The 17,526-nt window shown below is 45.2% G+C and overlaps 1 protein-coding gene across 1 annotated transcript; it reads right to left on the reverse strand.

The window, feature by feature from the left end:
• Window positions 1-488: 488 nt before the first annotated feature.
• On the reverse strand, window positions 489-3,281 carry uba52 (ubiquitin A-52 residue ribosomal protein fusion product 1). The gene is made up of 5 exons (XM_052037800.1): window positions 3,223-3,281; window positions 2,335-2,442; window positions 1,729-1,815; window positions 1,467-1,569; window positions 489-656 (listed from the first exon to the last, which is right to left on the reverse strand). Exons 2-5 carry the CDS (start codon window positions 2,435-2,437, stop codon window positions 563-565), a joined length of 387 nt encoding a protein of 128 aa, XP_051893760.1. The 5' UTR covers window positions 2,438-2,442; window positions 3,223-3,281; the 3' UTR covers window positions 489-562.
• Between the last annotated feature and the right edge of the window lie 14,245 nt (window positions 3,282-17,526).

Below are 17,526 nucleotides of genomic sequence, written 5' to 3' on the forward strand. Positions count from 1 at the left end.
ATCTCAGGAGGCTGAATATGGTTGCAGGTGCTTCAGCCTTTACTTTAACTCTCATGCTAGACTCCGCCATCATTTGAGGATGGATTTCCTTGGAGATACCACCATTCACAACAATGTAGCAGGATTGCAGAGCTTTGATTCACTGGTTTGAGATTTGTCTGCCATTCAAGTGCACGAAGTTGTTCACTCCACTGCAGCTTCACCAGGAATGCAGCACATTATGTACATGCTGTTCTAACCATGCCTTTTTGCACTCTCTGAACCAGGTTTGATCTCCTGGCTTACCAGGAAGGGTTATGCCAGGCAGTGAGGTTAGATTGTAGTGATGTACACTTCTGCTGCACATGGTCCACAACAACTCAATGCCAAGTTGGGCTGCCAGGTCTGTTGTGCATCCATCTCATTTAGTACCTCATCTCAACACTTCAGAAACAGGCAGGAAATAAGCCACTAAATTGACAATCAGCAAGTGCACAATAACTCAAAAATGCAATGCAACTGGCTTTTATTGGAAATTTAGCACAAATGCAAGTCTAACATGGGCAACAGGACCTCATGACATTTACTTCAGCTTCTTCTTAGGGCGCAGGTTGTTTGTGTGGCCACACTTGGTTTTACGACAGTTGGAAGCACGAGGATGCAGGCGAGCATAGCACCTGTGAGAAGGAAGACAAATACTCAACACCTGTGGTTAAAGCATCACAGGCCCCACCAACCAGCCCAGCAAGAACTTGGCCTAAACCCACAGGAAGAGTTCAGCCATTCTACATATCAGAACTCACTCACTAGAAGTATTGTAAGCTGCAGAGGCCAGGTAAAGAAATATTGATCCAAAGTGACTGGCCAAAAACTGATCGACAGCATATGCCAAGGTCACTCATGGTAGATCAGAGCAAGTTCAAATTAGTGAAAATTTAGGAGTTGTGGGTACAGCCAAGAAATACTGGAGTCTGAGATGACAGGCACAAAATGTAACAGGAAATTGGCTTTTCTCTCAAGACTGAAATCACAAGGGGATGGAAATTGTCACTTATAAGCAGCTCTGGTTAGACCATTTCTGAAGAACAAAGCTCTGTTCAGGACACTCCACTTCCAAAGGTGATGGCTGCCTCAGAAGAGGGTTAAAAGGGAACAAGATAGACTACATTTGTTCTATGATTAAGGGTTAGGATAATTTCTCATTTCAAGTTGTTCAAAACTTATTGGGGACTGATGGGACTGCAGAACAAGACAAAAGAAATCAGGCCCAGGTTGTTGAGGGCTGATGCCAGGAGGGGCACTGTTTAGATCAAGGGTGTAAATGAGATTTTTTTTAAAACATCAGGCCTGCTGCAATCTAAATAGAATTGAATAAACATCTCCTATTGTACATCAAGCAGCAGCTACATGAACAGACCATCCGTCATGACAGCAGTGGCTCACACTCAACCAATAACCTTGTAGCTGACTCCTATCTTGCCACTTACTTGCGACAGATCATCTTATCACAGTTGTATTTCTGAGCAAGGATTCGCAGACTGGGGTCCAGGGCACCACCTCTCAGACGCAGCACCAAATGAAGAGTGGACTCTGAAATTAAATCACAGGCAAGTCAGCTTCAACTGTAAACAAAACCATCTGCAGCCCAATCCAATTAACCCCACCCACAACCCCTCACCTCAAGTACCACAATACCAGAGCCCCAGAAATGAGTACACATCACATCAACTGGACCCCCATTGAACTAACCTTTCTGGATGTTGTAGTCAGACAGGGTACGGCCATCCTCCAGCTGCTTTCCAGCAAAGATCAAGCGCTGCTGGTCCGGGGGGATCCCTGCAATCAAAGGTGGGGTTACTAGAGTTGACAAAGACATCCACCACTCCAACAGCTTGCCTACTGACACTAACTTTTCCCCTTCACTATAAACCTATAGGTAGCTTTCACTATTGTCACTACCACTGTTCCACCAGTCACTCAAGCCAAAAGCTTGAAGCACAAGCAACCCGAGTCTCTGGCACCACTAACAGAGTGGCTACCAAAGATGTGAGAGTCAGTGGGTTAATTAGCCACTGTAAATTGCTCCTAGTGTGTGGACATTTAGTAAAAATCTGAGAGGGGCAGCTGATTAGAACATGGGGGAGAATTTTTTAAAAATGTGCAGTTGATGCAGCAGATGGGCCAATTTCCATACTGTACCTCTGACTATGTTAACCTACACCATAATGTGTTGATAATGCCATTCCAGCCATTAATGACAGCCAGACTTTTCATGGGTAGCCTAGCTATTTCTGACAGAAGGCAGGGACACCTTCCCCAGCTCCCACCTCCAACACAACTATTTCCATCCCTCACCCTCCTTGTCCTGGATCTTGGCCTTCACATTTTCAATAGTGTCACTTGGTTCAACCTCAAGGGTGATGGTTTTCCCAGTCAGAGTCTTCACAAAAATCTGCATCTTGCCTAGAGATAAAGAGAAAAGCAAATGAACATCCAAATTTCACCACCTGACTCCACGCACAGAGATATTTGCAATCCAAACTCTTGAGGCTTTCACTCAGAAATCCCAACCTACACCTCTCCAACACAGGGGGAACCATACCCACAAAACCCAACTCATGGGGCACCAGCACCCACCTTCCTGAAAGTCCTCCTATTCCAACACCACCCATGATGTGCCATGCTGCCCAGTAGGGAGGGGACCTGCACCTCGAAGCATTCACCGTGGATCCGAACTGCCGCCCATCCCCCGGTCCTGGTCCCGCAAACTAAGCCTCCCGAAATACGCATCGTATCGACACCTCAAACGCGTCCCCTCGACCTGCGTGTCTCCTCCTCCAGGGACCCGGTCCCGGGCCACCTTCACCCTTCCCAGGCCCAGGCCTCCTCCTCTCCAGCCCCGAGCCTTCTCGTCCCCTCTCCCTCCCCAGCCCCGGGCCTCCTTCACTCCTCCCCTTCCCCAGCCCCGGGCCTTATCCCCCACCCCCTCCCCGGGCCTGCTCATCCCCTCTCCCTCCCCAGCCCAGGCCTCGCCCTCCAGCCCCTCCCCAGCCCAGGCCTCGGGCCTTCTGCTCCCCACGGCCGAGTGCGAGGCCTGGTCCTCCTCCGTCCCGCACAGGCCCACGCCGAGTCCGAGGCTCTGGCCTTCTCCAGGCCGCGGCGGACTGGATCCCTCCCCCACCCCGGACGTTTCCGTCCCCTCCCGGACCGCCGCCGGCCCCACTGCCCGAGTGCGTCACCCACCCGCCCCGCAGCCTCTCCGACACTGAAAGGGAGAAATCACCGGCCGACGGCGGAAATAGTTTCGGCACACGTGGTATTATTGCGTCATTTCCTTTGAGATCAGATCGGCCCCCTGCTGGCGGCCATCTTTGAGACTGGCAGGTGCGTTTGTGCCAGTCTCCTGGGATGTGTCCCCCCCCCCCCCCCGCCCATCACCGCGGGCTCGGCCCTCCCTCCGTCTGTGGGCCTCTTCAGGGCGCTGTGGCTGCTTCGTGGCTGAGCTCAGTATCAGGACACTGAGGGAATTCAGAGCTAAAGACTGTTGAGTTTTGGGAGAGGATCAACCACCATTTTACTGATGGCTGAGGCAGGTTTGAGGTCTGGAATGGCCAACTTTGACGTTACTTTTCAGCAGATCCCGAGGTGCACACGAACTGGGAAATAGGCGGTGATGCCAGTGCATTTTAATAGGGATAAAGTGGGGAATTGGGAATATGGGGAACTCTGGTTTCTGTTATCTTTTTTCTTTGGTCGACATTTCCCAAAACTGAGTTAAAACATATTCAGCAGCACTCTCCAATCTCCTGGATCCACCTGCCTATCACCCCCTCACCTGGATCCACCTGCCAGCTCTTGCTCCATCCTTTCCCTCCACCTTTCTATACTGGCCATCTCCCCTCTTTCAATTCAGATGAAGGGTCTCCATCCGAAACATTGACTTTCCATTCCCTTCCATAGATGCTGCCTGACCTGCTGAGTTCCTCCAGCACTTGGCGTGTTGCAACATGCTCAGCAGGTCGGGTTCACTTTTTGTTGAGCAAAAGCCACTCCCACAACTACATCTTTCCCTCGTGGCCGAGACCCTTCATACAGTCCTGATGAAGGGTTTTGGCCCAAAATGTCGACTGTTCATTCCCTCCATGGATGCTGCCTGACCTGTTGAGTTCCTCCAGCACTTTGTGTGCATCTTTCCCCAGTGACTGCTTCTGGCTCGGAGTTATTCCACAATAATTCTAATTGAAATCTCACCCCTCAATTTGAGACCCTCCTGCGGTTATAGATATCTCTAAGATGTTCAGCATTTCTTAAATGACGGTTCTCATTGTGTCCATGTGCACTCTGTGTGCACTCCCAATCTAAAAACAGGATATGCTGGAAGAGCTCAGCAGGTCAGGCAGCAAACATCTGTGGAAGGAGAAACAGGTAACATTTCAGGAGTCACGAGAGACTATAGATGCTCGAATCTGGAGCAACACGCGAGATGCTGGAGGAACTCAGCAGATCAGGCAACATCTGCGGAAGGAAATGGACGGTCAATGTTTCACGTCAAGACCCTTCATTGATGAAGGGTTCCGGAACGTCAACTGTTCATTACCTTCCATAGATGATGCCCAATCCGCAGAGTTCCTCCAACATTTTATGTGTTGTTCCAGGTAACATTTCAGGTCAAGAACCCTTCATCAGAACTAAGAGCTAAAGAGGTTAGTCTAGAATCCAGAGAGGATGGGGAGGATGATGGGTGGAACAAGGGAAATTTCTCTTTCGGGGTGAAGTAATGGGGTAGTTATGATAAGATTAATCTTCTTTGTCCGTGTAATGTGTTGCTAAAGTTGTATTGTTTGTGTAATGTTGTGTAATCTAACTATACAAAAAAATGGAAAAGAAAAAATTGGATGGGAGGCAAAAATGCCCAGTTCTCATACAAGCAAAAAGAGTGAGTTATTTAAAGTTGGAGAATTCAATATTGAGTCCTGCAAGCTAGAACGTGCCCAGGCAGAAGATGAGGTGTTGTTCCTCAAGCTTGCGTTGAGACTTGTTGTAAGAGTGCAAGAGGCTACAGACAGAGAGGTCAGAGTGATCTGTTGTTCCTTCAGCAGCACGGCTCACTCTTTCTTGATCTGACCTGTTCTGCGGTTCCATTTCATCTTTCACCTGCTCCCCCAGTACACATTCTTTCTTCCTTTTAGATGTCAAAGATCACAAGCATCAGTGACTCTTGGATGCAAGCACTCCCACAGATCACTCCTTCCAATTCTGTTTTGAAACCATTTCTCCTTCCAGTCTCATCCCTTGTCATGTTTTCGCTCCCCTTTCTCACCTTCTTCCCTTCTCCAGCCTAAGCAATCGCTCCTCAGCAGTTCACTCAACTTCATCTCCTTTCATCTCCGGGCTCAATGAGTTTCAAGCAAAATGTGGCATTTTTTTTTGGCTGAAGGATGACAGAAAATCAGGATAAGATATCTTTATGGGTCACCTGTACATCGAAACACACAGTGAAATGCATCTTTTTGCGTAGTGTTCTGGGGGCAGCCCACAAGTGTCGCCGTGCTTCCGGCGCCAACATAGCATGCCCACAACTTCCTAACCCGTACATCTTTGGAATGGGATCCAAGGAAACTTGGCTGTGTGGATTCAGAATTGGCTCACTTATAGAAGACAGCGGGTGGTGGTAGATGGAGAGTTTTCTGCCTGGAGGTCAGTGACCAGTGGTGTTCTGCAGGGATCTGTTCTGGGATGCCTGCTCTTTGTGATTTTTATAACTGACTTGGATGAGGATGTGGAAGGGTGGGTTAGTAAGTTTGCTGATGATGCAAAGATTGGTGGTGTTGTGGATAGTGTAGAAGGTTGCTGTGGATTACAACAGGATATTGATAGAATGCAGACCTGGGCTGAGAAGTGGCAGATGGAGTTCAACCTGGGAAAGTGTGAAGTGATACACTTCGGGAGATCGAATTTGAAGGCAGAATACAAGGTTAATGGTAGGAATCTTAGCGTGTGGAGGAACAGAGGGACCTTGGGGTCCACGTCCATAGATCCCTCAAGGTTGTCGCACAGGTGAATAGGGTTGTTGTTGGTGTGTTGGCCTTCATTAGTTGGGGGATTGAGTTCAAGAGCCGCAAGCTGATGATGCAGCTCTATAGAACTCCGGTTAGACCACACTTGGAGTATTGTGTTCAGATCTGGTCGCCTCATTATAGGAAGGATGTGGAAGCTGTAGAGAGAGTGCAGAGGAGATTTACCAGGATGCTGCCTGGATTGGAGAGCATGTCTTATAAGGATAGTTTGAGTGAGCTGGGGCTTTTCTCTTTGGAAAGAAGGAGGATGAGAGGTGACTTGATAGAGGTGTATAAGATGATAAGAGGCATAGATCGAGTGGACAGTCAGAGACTTTTTCCCAGGGTGAAAATGGCTAACACGAAAGGGCATAATTTTAAGGCGACTGGAGGAAGATATAAGGGGGATGTCAGAGGTAAGTTTTTTACACAGAGAGTAGTGGGTGTGTGGAACGCACTGCTGGCTGAGGTTATGGGGGCAGTTCCATTAAGCACTAGTTGTCATTGAAAGGTCTGCAGTGGAAGGGGTGAGCAGCTTCAAATATCTGGGTGCCACCATCTCGGAGGATAAATCCTGGGCCCATCACATGGATGCAACCATGAAGAAGGCGGTCAGCATCTTTACTTTCTTATAGGTTTAAGGAGATTCAGCACATCATCGAAGACTCTGATAAACTTCAACAGATGTACAGTGGAAAGGATTCTGACTGGTTGCATCACATCCTGGTGTGTAAACTCCAGTGCACAGGAACACAAGAGGCTGCAGAGAGTGGTGGACTCAGCCAGTTCCATCGCAGGCACAGCTCTCCCCACTATTGAGGACATCTGCAAGAGGCCATGTCCCAGGAAGGTGGTATCCATCACCAGGGACCCCCACCATCTGGGACGTTCCTTCTTCTCGTTACTACCATCGGGGAGGAGGTACAGGAACCTGAAGACTCACACTCAGTGATTCATGAATAGCTTCTTCCCCTCCACCATCAGATTTGTGAACGGTCTATGAACCCATTATCACTAGTTCGTTACTCCTTTTTTTGCACTATTTATTTATTTTGTAGTTTATGGTAATTTTATGTCTTTGCACTGTACTGCTGCTGTAAAACAACACATTTCACGTCATATAAGTCTGATAATAAATATGATTCTGATTCTGAGGATGTGGCAGATTCTTCACAATTGCAAGTTCTGGTCCTATTTCAGCCCCTCCACCAGGTGGCAACCGTGGTCTTTTTCTCTGGAGTCTGCACAGCAGGGTTACTGTAAAAGTGCCAGGTCCACTGTCTGAAAGAGGCTGTATTACAATGTGTTACAATGGACATCTCAGTTTATTAAGGAGACAGAGCTATTTTATGAAAGAGACAAGTTTACTGCATTAGAGGAGCAATCTTGCTGTGTAAATCAGTCTCAGTGCATTAAAGGGGCAGTGTCATTGTATTAAAAAAAGTTCTGGTTTAAGGAATGTTTTCCATGTATTCAAGGGATGAGTATGGAAGTCTGCTGCTTGTTTGATGCAATGTTCAAACCAAAATCACAGGATGGCCACAATCTCAAAAGAAGGGGATGGTCTTTCAGGACAGAGACAAGTTCACCCAGAGGGCAGTGAATCTTTGGAATTCTCTACAAGAGAGAGCTTCAAAGGCTCAGCTTCTTGACCTCATTCCCACTACCTAATCTACCTCATCGCCTTCCTCTTTAGCCATTCCCATGGCTGCTACTCAGCGGTAGGGCCTCATCCCATTTATCTCTCACTCTGCCCTGACTAATTTGTCCTTGTACTGTTTTAATCACTGTCAACTTCTCACCCATCTTTCTCTTTCTGTAGTTGCTCCAGCTCTACTTACACCCTGTTTAACTATTCTCTGTTCCTGCTCCTTTCCTCCTCCAGCTCGGTTTGCACTTCATGCATCTCCTGCTCTGCCTGACACCCAGTTCTCTCCTGCAAGTATTTCCATATCAATTCCAGCAACAAACAAAAGACAAGGAAAGAAAAGAAATCAAAGATCATATCCATGAGTTCTGCTCTTTGTCCCATTGCAAAGCTTTTCTTTCACACACACGGAAACACACACTCTGACAAACAGGGAATCCTGATAGATATTTATAAGATTATGTGAGGCATAGATAGACAGCTGGTATCTTTAGCCTGGGGTTGGAATGTCTAATACTAGAGGGCATGCATTTAAGGTGAAAGGGGATAAGTTCAAAAGAGATGCGTGGGGCAAGATTTTAACACAGAGAGTGGTGGGTGCCTGGAGTGTGCTGCCTGGGGTAGTGGAGGCAGATACGACAGAGGTGTTTTAGGGGCTCTTGGATAGGCACATGAATATGCAGGGAATGGAGGGATAGGGACATTGTTAGGCAGAAGGGATTCGTTTAGTTAGGCATTGAATTATTTACTTTAATTAGTTCAGCACAACATTGTGGGCTGAAGAGCCTGTTCCTGTGCTGTACTGTTCTACGTTCTGTAAATGTATTGCGATGAAGGTGTCCTGGGTGAGTATATACTGTACATACCCATCTGACATCCCAAATGGTTCCTCCCACAGTATCAAGTGTCCTCTGTAGCCACGCTACACTAACACAGTGCCCACCCAGGGAGTATACATGTGTCCCTCCATCCCAAACAGTGAGTAACTACGTATCATAACTGGCGAACCTGTCACACCAAACTATCCAGCACCGTCTGGAAGCTGGTCCCTTACACATACACATAGTGACCCTCTCACACCAAACTACCCAGCACCATCTGGAAGCTGGTTCCTTACACATACACATAGTGACCCTCTCACACCAAACTACCCAGCACCGTCTGGAAGCTGGTTCCTTACACATACACACAGATACACAATCACGCTTTACATCTACCTCTCCAGCTCTCCACTCTGTTCATTGATACATCGCAATTCTGTAGTCATTGGCCCAAACAGATCTAATTCTGGGTGGCTACACTTAAATGTAACTGGGTCACGAACGTATCCTGGATGAGCCCCCAAATGTTGTGACTTTGCATCAGCCACTCAGAGACTGGAGCTGTAGATGTAAAAGGACTTTATTCAACAAGACAAGCAGGCATTCTGGAAGAATCTCTCTTGGAAAATCTCTGGAGGACCTCAATGACTTTGAAGTACATTGAGGTTTTATATTCTTTAAAGTGGAAAGATAACAACAGGTGATTAAGTACAGTTTCAACTTCAAAATTTTGGGTGTAGACTTCATAGAATTACATATTTACAAAAGGAGTACATCTCAACTGACAAAAGCACCTCTGCATATTCAAACACCTTTGTTGGGAATCCAGACACCCACAACAGCCTTCTTTTACCATTGTCTTGACGGATGGCTCCCTCTGTAAACAATAGTCTTTATTTATGTAGCTATCCATATCCTAGATTGAAGACTGGTTCTCATTTGTACATAACTCCTGAAGGATGTCCCATGCCTAACAATTCCTAACACTGCCTCTAACAATGAAGTGATCCCTCTGCACTGCCCCTCCTGTAGTGCAGTGTCATCCCTGACTCAGTTGGCAGCACACTCATCCCTGAGTCAGAGGTTATGGATTCAAATCCCACTTCAGACACCGAACTCAAGGTTGACACCTCAACTGCTGCATCAGAAGGGCAACACTCAGGGAGTGCTTTACTGTCAGAGGTGCTGTACAGAGAGTATCGTCAGAAGGCAGTGTTAAGGGAGTACCAGACTGCGGGACAACCATACTGTCAGATGGGTGGGACAGAAGGAGGACCACAACTATCTTAGTTTTAAGATAGCTATAGATAAGGATAAGTATGGACCTTGCAGGAGAGTATTAAAATGGAGCAGGGAAAATTTCAGGAGCATTAGGCAGGAACCAGGGAGAATTAATTGGGAACAGCTGTTTTTGGGCAAGTCCACATCTGACATGTGGAGGGTGTTTAAAGACCAGCTGCACAGAGTACAGGACAGGTGTGTTCCAGTAAGACAGAAGGACAAGAATGACAGGGTAAGAGAACCTTAGATGTCGAGAGAGGTGGTGAATTTAGTCAAGAAGAAAAAGGAAAAATGTGTAAAGCTTAGGAAGCTAGGATCAAACAGAGCACTTGAGGATTATAAAGAAGCCAGAAAGGAACTCAGGAAAGGAATTAGGAAAGCCAGTAGGGGCCATGAAAAGTCCTTGGTGAGTAGGATTAAAGAGAATCCCAAGGAATTCTACACATTGTTACGGACTCAGTGAAAGTCCCTTTAAGATAGAGAGTGTGTGTGTATGTGTGTGTGGGGCGTGCTTACGTCAATAGAAGATAAAGGACGTAATGACGTTGTTGAAGAAGTTAGAAGAAGAAGAAGAAGGAGAGAGAGAGAGAGAGAAGGGAGAGAGACACCAGCCTGCTAGTTTTCTCTATCGATGGATGAGAAACAATAACTGTGTTTGCCACAGAAATCCATGTATGGAAGTTGGAAGTAATCCGGTGGAGTTCACTTTATTGCTGACCTGCAGAAGGAAACAGGTATTTGTGTGGACGACCACGATTTGGATGCTTTTTGGGGTGAGGAAGTCACTACCGAGTAAACACTGAAGTGTCGTTTGGGTTCCATCGTGGAACATTTGGATTTCGTAATTACTCTTCCTATGTTTCTCTACATCTATGTCTTATCTTCAGACAACAGTGGTTGTTGAAGAAGCCCTTGCTCATGTTTCACCTTATGGCTTGCGGAACTGAACTTTAAGAACCCTTCCTGAACTGGGAGTTTTGGACTTTGCCACACACACACACAAAGAGTTTAGTTTTGGGGTTAACGTTCAAGGTTTAACATTTTTGAATTCTAACCTACTAACATTTTTACTTTTATTTTACGTATTATCATAAGTAGTGATTAATAAAATAGTTTTTAACACTGAATCATGCTCAGTGTGTTTCTTTTGTTGCTGGTTCGTGACAACATATATCAAGAGCAAGAGGATAACTAGGGGGAAGGGTAGGACCACTCAAGGATAAAGGAGGGAACGTGCTTGGAAGCGGAGGAGGTGGGTGAGATACTTAATGAGTACTTTGCATCAGTATTTGCCAAAGAGAGGGACATTGTGGATAGGGAGATCAGAGGGCATATGCTAGGGCATTTTGAGATAAAGGAGGAGGTAGTGTCAGATCTCTTAAAAGGCTTGATATTTGCAAATTAGAAATTTTTTAAAAGCTACTATACCTTCTTTTCCCACACCTTACAAAACTGAAATTACAGAAAAAAATTTTGGTTTTAATCCTTGTCAGAAGGGCTTGATAGCAATAATTTATGATTTAATTATGAAAATTCATTCAGAACCACTGGACAAAATTAAGAATGAATGGGAAAGTGAACTCCAGACATCTTCACCTACAGAGACCTGGAAGAAAATTCTTCATTTAGTTAATACATCTTCACTGTGTGCCAGACACTCGTTGATACAGTTTAAGGTAGTTCACAGGACCCATATGTCAAAAGATAAGTTTGCTCGTTTTTATCAACATATAAATCCTATATGTGACAGATGTAAATCGAATGTGGCTTCTTTGACACATATGTTTTGGTCCTGTCCTCTTTTGGAAAAACATTGGAAAGATATTTTTAAAGTTATTTCAAATGTATTGAAGATTGATTTACAACCTCATCCTATCACTGCAATTTTTGGTTTACCAAGGATAGAATCTGGCCATTTATCTGCCTCTGCTAACTGTATGATTGCCTTTGTTACATTAATGGCCAAACGATCCATTTTGCTTAAATGGAAGGATCCAATACCCCCTACTACTTTTCAATGGTTCTCTCAAACTATATCATGTTTAAACTTGGAAAAAATTAGGAGTGGTACTGTTGATCCTTCACTTAAATTTGAGGAAGTTTGGAGTCCATTTATTCAATATTTTCACATGATATAGATCCCCTTATAATAACCTTTCAATTTAGAGGAACGGAGTTGATGACATAATATTGCTCTGTTTCTATTGAGAAATTTTAGTCCAGTTTTTTTTCTGTTTTTTTTAAAAATTTTTTCCTTAGCTTAGTTTGGTTTGATATATTGTTTATAATTTTTCTTATTGTTTTGGGGTTTTTTTACTTTCTTTTATATTTTACAAAAATCTTTTATATTATATTCATTCACTAACAGATCGTTGGATCTACAGCTTTTTTTTATACTTCATTGTTCTTTATGATTATCCATGTCATGATTGTTCTCCTGATCTCTTTGTATTACATGTATAAACATTGATATATTAATCTGTATTAATTTGAAAACTAATAAAAGGATTGAAAAAGAAAGATCTCTTAAAGGGCATTAAGGTGGATACGTCCCCAGGGCCTGATGGGATATACCCCAGGTTATTGAGAGAAGCAAAAGATGAGATTGCTGGGGCCTTGACCAATACCTTCGTGTCCGCTCTAGCCACAGGCAAGGTTCCGGAGGACTGGCGAGTAGCTAATGTTGTTCCATTATTCAAGAAGGGAAACAGGGATAATCCTGGTAACTATAGACCGGTGAGTCTCACATCAGTGGTAGGGAAGTTACTGGAGAGGATTCTTGAGGATAGGATTTATGAGCATTTGGAAAACCACAGCCTAATTAGGGACAGTCAGCATGGCTTTGTGAAGGGCAAGTTGTGCCTTACTAACTTGATTGAATTTTTTGATGAGGTGACAGGTGATTGATGAAGGTAGAGCTCTGGAGGTTGTCTACACGGACTTTGACAAGGTTCCTCATGGGAGGCTCACCCAGAAGATTAAGATGCATGGGATCCAAGGTGAATTGGCTGTTTGGATTCAGAATTGGCTTGCACATAGAAGAGGATGGGACTTATCCTAGCTGGAGGTCTGTGACTAGTGGTGTTCCTCAGGGATCCGTACTGGGACCTCTGCTGTTTGTGATGTATATAAATGACCTGGATGAAAATGTAGATGGGTGGGTTAGTAAATTTGCAGATGATATGAAGATTGGTGGTATTGTGGATAGTGTAGAAGACTGGCAAAGGATACAGTGGGATAGAGATCAGTTGCAAATATGGGCAGAGGAATGGCAGATGGAGTTCAACCCGGACAAATGTGAAGTGTTGCACCTTAGGGCGTCAAATGTAAAGAGACAGTACACTGTTAATGGCAAGACCCTTAACAGTGTTGATAAGTAAAGGGATCTTGGGGTCCAAGTTCATATCTCCCTGAAAGGGCTACACGGGTTGATAGGGTGGTAAAGAAGGCATATGGCATGCTTGTCTTCATTAGTCAAAGCATTGAGTTCAAGAGTCAGGAGGTTATGCTGCAGCTTTATAAAACTTTAGTTAGGCTGCATCTGGAGTATTGCATTCAGTTCTGGTCACGCCAATATAGGAAGGATGTCGAGGCTTTGGAGAAGGTGCAGAAGAGATTTACCAGGACGCTGCCTGGATTACAGGGCATGTGCTATGGGGAGAGATTGGACAAACTTGGGTTGTTTTCTCTGGAGCAGCAAAGGCTGAGGGGAGACCTGATAGAGGTTTATAAGATTATGAGAGGCATAGATAGAGTAGACAGCCAGTATCTTTTTTCAGGGTTGGAATGTCTAATACCAGAGGGCATGCATTTAAGGTGAGAGGGGTAAGTTCAAAGGAGATGTGCAGGGTAAGTTTTTTACAGAGTGGTGGGTGCCTGGAATGTGCTGCCTGGGGTGGTGGTGGAGGCAGGTATGATAGGACATTCAAGAAGCTCTTACATAAGCACATGAATGTGAGGGAAATGGTAGGATATGGACATTGTGTAGGCAGAAGGGATTAGTTTAGTTGGGCATTTTATTACTAATGTAATTGATTCAGCACAACATTGTGGGCCGAAGGGCCTGTTCCCGTGCTGTACTGTTCTATGTTCTAGGACCACACTTTTGGAACGACTGTACCAAATGAGCACCCACACTGCCAGAGGGGCAGCACTGAGGAAGGGGCAGTATTGTGGGAGTGCTGCTCTGTTGGAAGGGGCCATGCACCGAGGGAGTGTGGCACTGTTGGGAGGCAGTACTGAGGGAGAGGCATTGTGCCGACAGAGTACAGCAATATCATAGAGGCAGTGTTAAGGGAGCAGCAGTACACTGTAAGAGAGCAGCATTGAAGCAAAGCTGCACTGTTGGTGGGGGAGGCACTAATGAGAAAGCGCTGCACTGTCAGGGTAGCACAGAGGGAGCGGAACACTTTTAGTGGAGGACAAAGGAAGTGCTGAACAGAGGGAGTGCTGCACTGCTGTGGGGGTTCATTCCAAGTAAGACACTAAATCACAATAGATGTTAAAGATCCCACATCACTATTGCAGAGACAGTGTCTCCCAGTTTCCTGATCAATATTTATTCCTCAATCCACATCTCTAAAAAAAAGATTATCTTGTCATTACTTCATTGCTGTGGGATCTTGCTGTGCTGTTCACTGCTGCATTTGTCACTTTGCTTTGCCCAACACCGTCTACCCAACAAGCCATGGGCAGCAGTCACTGGAAAGGAGGATCACTGGGCAGGGAGGCCAATGGGCAGGGAGGTTACTGGGGGCAGATGGGTCACTGGGCATGAAGGTCACTGGAAGCTGGCTCACTGGGTAACAAGTCACTGGGCAGGAGAGTTATTGGATGCTGAACTCTGGCTAATCTTCCCCCACATCCCAGAGTAAAAACAACACATTAACCACAGCCGCCTAGTCCAGTGTCTTATTTTTCTGGCAGGAGATAAATCTTTGCATTATGGAATATTTCATATCTCTGCACAAACACATTCATAAAGTGCAGGCACAGTCCTCAAATATACTGCAGACGGAGTGCTGTGTCACACTCGGAATCTGGAACTAACGGTTAATGGAGAAATGAGAAGTCCACAGCTCTAGCTGAGCCAGAACAGATTTGCTTGTTCCCTGATAATTAATTGTAATTGTTATTGCGTGCGCGCGCATGTGTGTGTGTGTGTGTGTGTGTTGCTAGGTTTTCATTCCCTGTAGACTGGTTGTCAGAGCAACTGTGAACAGGCGCTGTGTCACTGCCACACCCTATGGTGATGATTATGGAGCGTGAACTGTGAACACACCCAGCTCTGGAACTTAAATCTCTGCTGCTGCACACACTGATATTGCTGAAAGTATGACACTTTTGCTGTGGTTTTTCAAAATTCTTTGACACGGTAACTTTGTGTGTTAAAACTGTCTTTGTCCTGTAACAACATCCAAGATCATACTCAGGGTTTTATTGAAACTTGCCAAATTTAACAGAGCAACTCTTGTTCTGGGAACTCTGACTCATTCACTTTTCATCCAGCATGTTCCAATCGATTTAGGGGAAACAGATTTTCAGACTGTTTACTGAGGCATTTTTATCTTCATTATATCAACTCACGGCAGTTAAATTTTGGTAGAAAGATATCAACAACTGGAGCCTGATTAGTGCAATAAATCCATCATTGCTCTATAAATTACACATTAAATCCCCATTTGCAGGATTTCAAACCAGTTACCAGAGGGCTGAATCCAAAGCAAAATACAACTACGTATGCAGGAAAGAATTCCCATTCTTGTTGAGTCAGATGTTAGTTGGGTAGGACACAGGATCATTGATGGCTCTGGTTTCCTCCCACTTTCCAAAGACGTACAGGTTAGGAAGTTGTGGGCATGCTATGTTGGTGCAGGAAGCGTGGCGACACTTGCGGGCTGCCCCCTGAACACTACACAAAAAGATGTATTTCACTGTGTGTTTCAATGTACAGGTGACTAATAAAGATATCTTATCAAGAGGAAACTTACTTCAATATCTGACTGTGATGTCCTTAGCCTGGGAGTGTTTAATGAGACAGTACAAAGGGAGCTTAACTCTGTATTGAACCCACACTGTACCTGCCTTGGGAATGTTTGATGGGACAATGTGACAGAAGCTTTACTCTGCATCTAACCATTCTTTCCTCATTCTGGGACTGTTTGATGGAACAGAGTGGAGGGATACTCTGTATCTAAGCCACACTGTCCCTGCCCTTGGAATGTTTGATGGGGAAAGCCCACTGGGAGCATTGGCATGATGGTGTACAGTCATAGGGGGTGTTTTCAACATTGAGCCTGAACCCTATGAAGGCTTATGGCAACAGGTAAGACCGGGGAACCTTCTGCTGATTCCCATCACTGTCCTCTTTTGGCTGAGGCATCAGTGCTCCTTCATGCTGAGTAGCTGTTGGAAAAAACACTGAGAGCCACAAAGGCCCAGAATGTAGGCTTCATAGAAACTCCAATGCCCGTTACCAGGAATGGCTTTGCAGAAGCACTACTGATGGAGCTAGCTGAGAAGGATAGGTCCCGCTGCCTCGGGAAAGCAGTCAACGTAATCAAGGACTCCTTCCACCCCGGTCATTCTCTCTTCTCCCTTCTCCTGTGAAGCTGAAGATACAAAAGCTTGAGAGCACGTGCCACCAGGCTCAAGGACTGCTTCTATTCCCACTGTTATCAGACTTGATTGGACCTCTCATATGCCAAAAAATAAACTCTTGATCTCCAAATCTACCTCATCGTGACCCTTGCACTTTATTGTCTGCCTGCACTGCACTTTCTCTGTAACTGCAACACTATATTCTGCATTCTCTTTCTCTTTTTACTACCTCAGTGTACTTATGTATGGCATGATAGTCTGGATGGCATGCAAACAAAAGTTTTTCACTGTATCTCAGTACATGTGACAATAATAAACCAATACCAGTGGAGATGAGAGAGACAATTTAAAAGAAACATCTACTTGGGCTTCTCCTCACCAAGTTACCTGTAGCATCTGTTTTGGACAGTTATAGCAGGAGAGATCACTGCATGGTTCTTGTGAGAATGCAGTCCCATACTCACACAATCCATTGTGCTAAATGGGATAGATTCAGAACAGATTTGACAACTCAAACATGAGTGTCTATGAAGTGCTGCAGGAACAGCAGAACTGGTGTGTGTTCTCATGCCCAGCCTATCTCACACTCTACTATCAACATCAAACCAGTGAGGGAACAGGGCAAATTCAGAGAGAAGTGCAGAAGAGCATGCCGACAGCACCAGGCATGCCAAAAACATGGGGCCAGACTGGTGAAGCTCCTGTTCAGAAAAACAGAAGTAGCAAGTGATGGGCAGATCACAACGGGTGACCAAATCTGCCACATCCAGTTGTGAATGATGCAAACAAACAAAACAGGAGAAGGGTCATGCCTTCTGGTAGGCTAAGAACCAGCTAACAGGAAGAGGAGGTGCCACGAATATCCTCATTCTCAATGATGACAAGGTCAAATATGCAAGTATCATGTTATGTGGACCACCCATCTCATTTTCCTCAGGATCCCTCCCTTAGTCTCGATTTTATTCGCATTATACAGTAACACTGGATGCAGCAAAGGCTACAAACCTGACAACATCCCATTGTGCTGAGGAATTGTGATCCAGAATTTGCTTCTCTCCAACCAAGTTGTTCCAGTACAGTTACAACCCTGGCGTCTACCTGACAATATGTAAAATTATCCACATAAAGCAAGGTAAATACA

This window comes from Pristis pectinata, chromosome 24, assembly GCF_009764475.1.
Source record: "Pristis pectinata isolate sPriPec2 chromosome 24, sPriPec2.1.pri, whole genome shotgun sequence".
NCBI lineage: Eukaryota > Metazoa > Chordata > Chondrichthyes > Rhinopristiformes > Pristidae > Pristis > Pristis pectinata.

Bases quoted from the DNA above. Each gene is read 5' to 3' on its own strand.
- uba52 (XM_052037800.1), bottom strand. From the start codon at position 2,437: ATGCAGATTTTTGTGAAGACTCTGACTGGGAAAACCATCACCCTTGAG. The intron at 1,570-1,728 runs GTTAGTTCAATG...ATTTAATTTCAG, and splicing joins TGACTACAACATCCAGAAAG to AGTCCACTCTTCATTTGGTG. The intron at 657-1,466 runs GTAAGTGGCAAG...TCCTTCTCACAG, and splicing joins GATAAGATGATCTGTCGCAA to GTGCTATGCTCGCCTGCATC.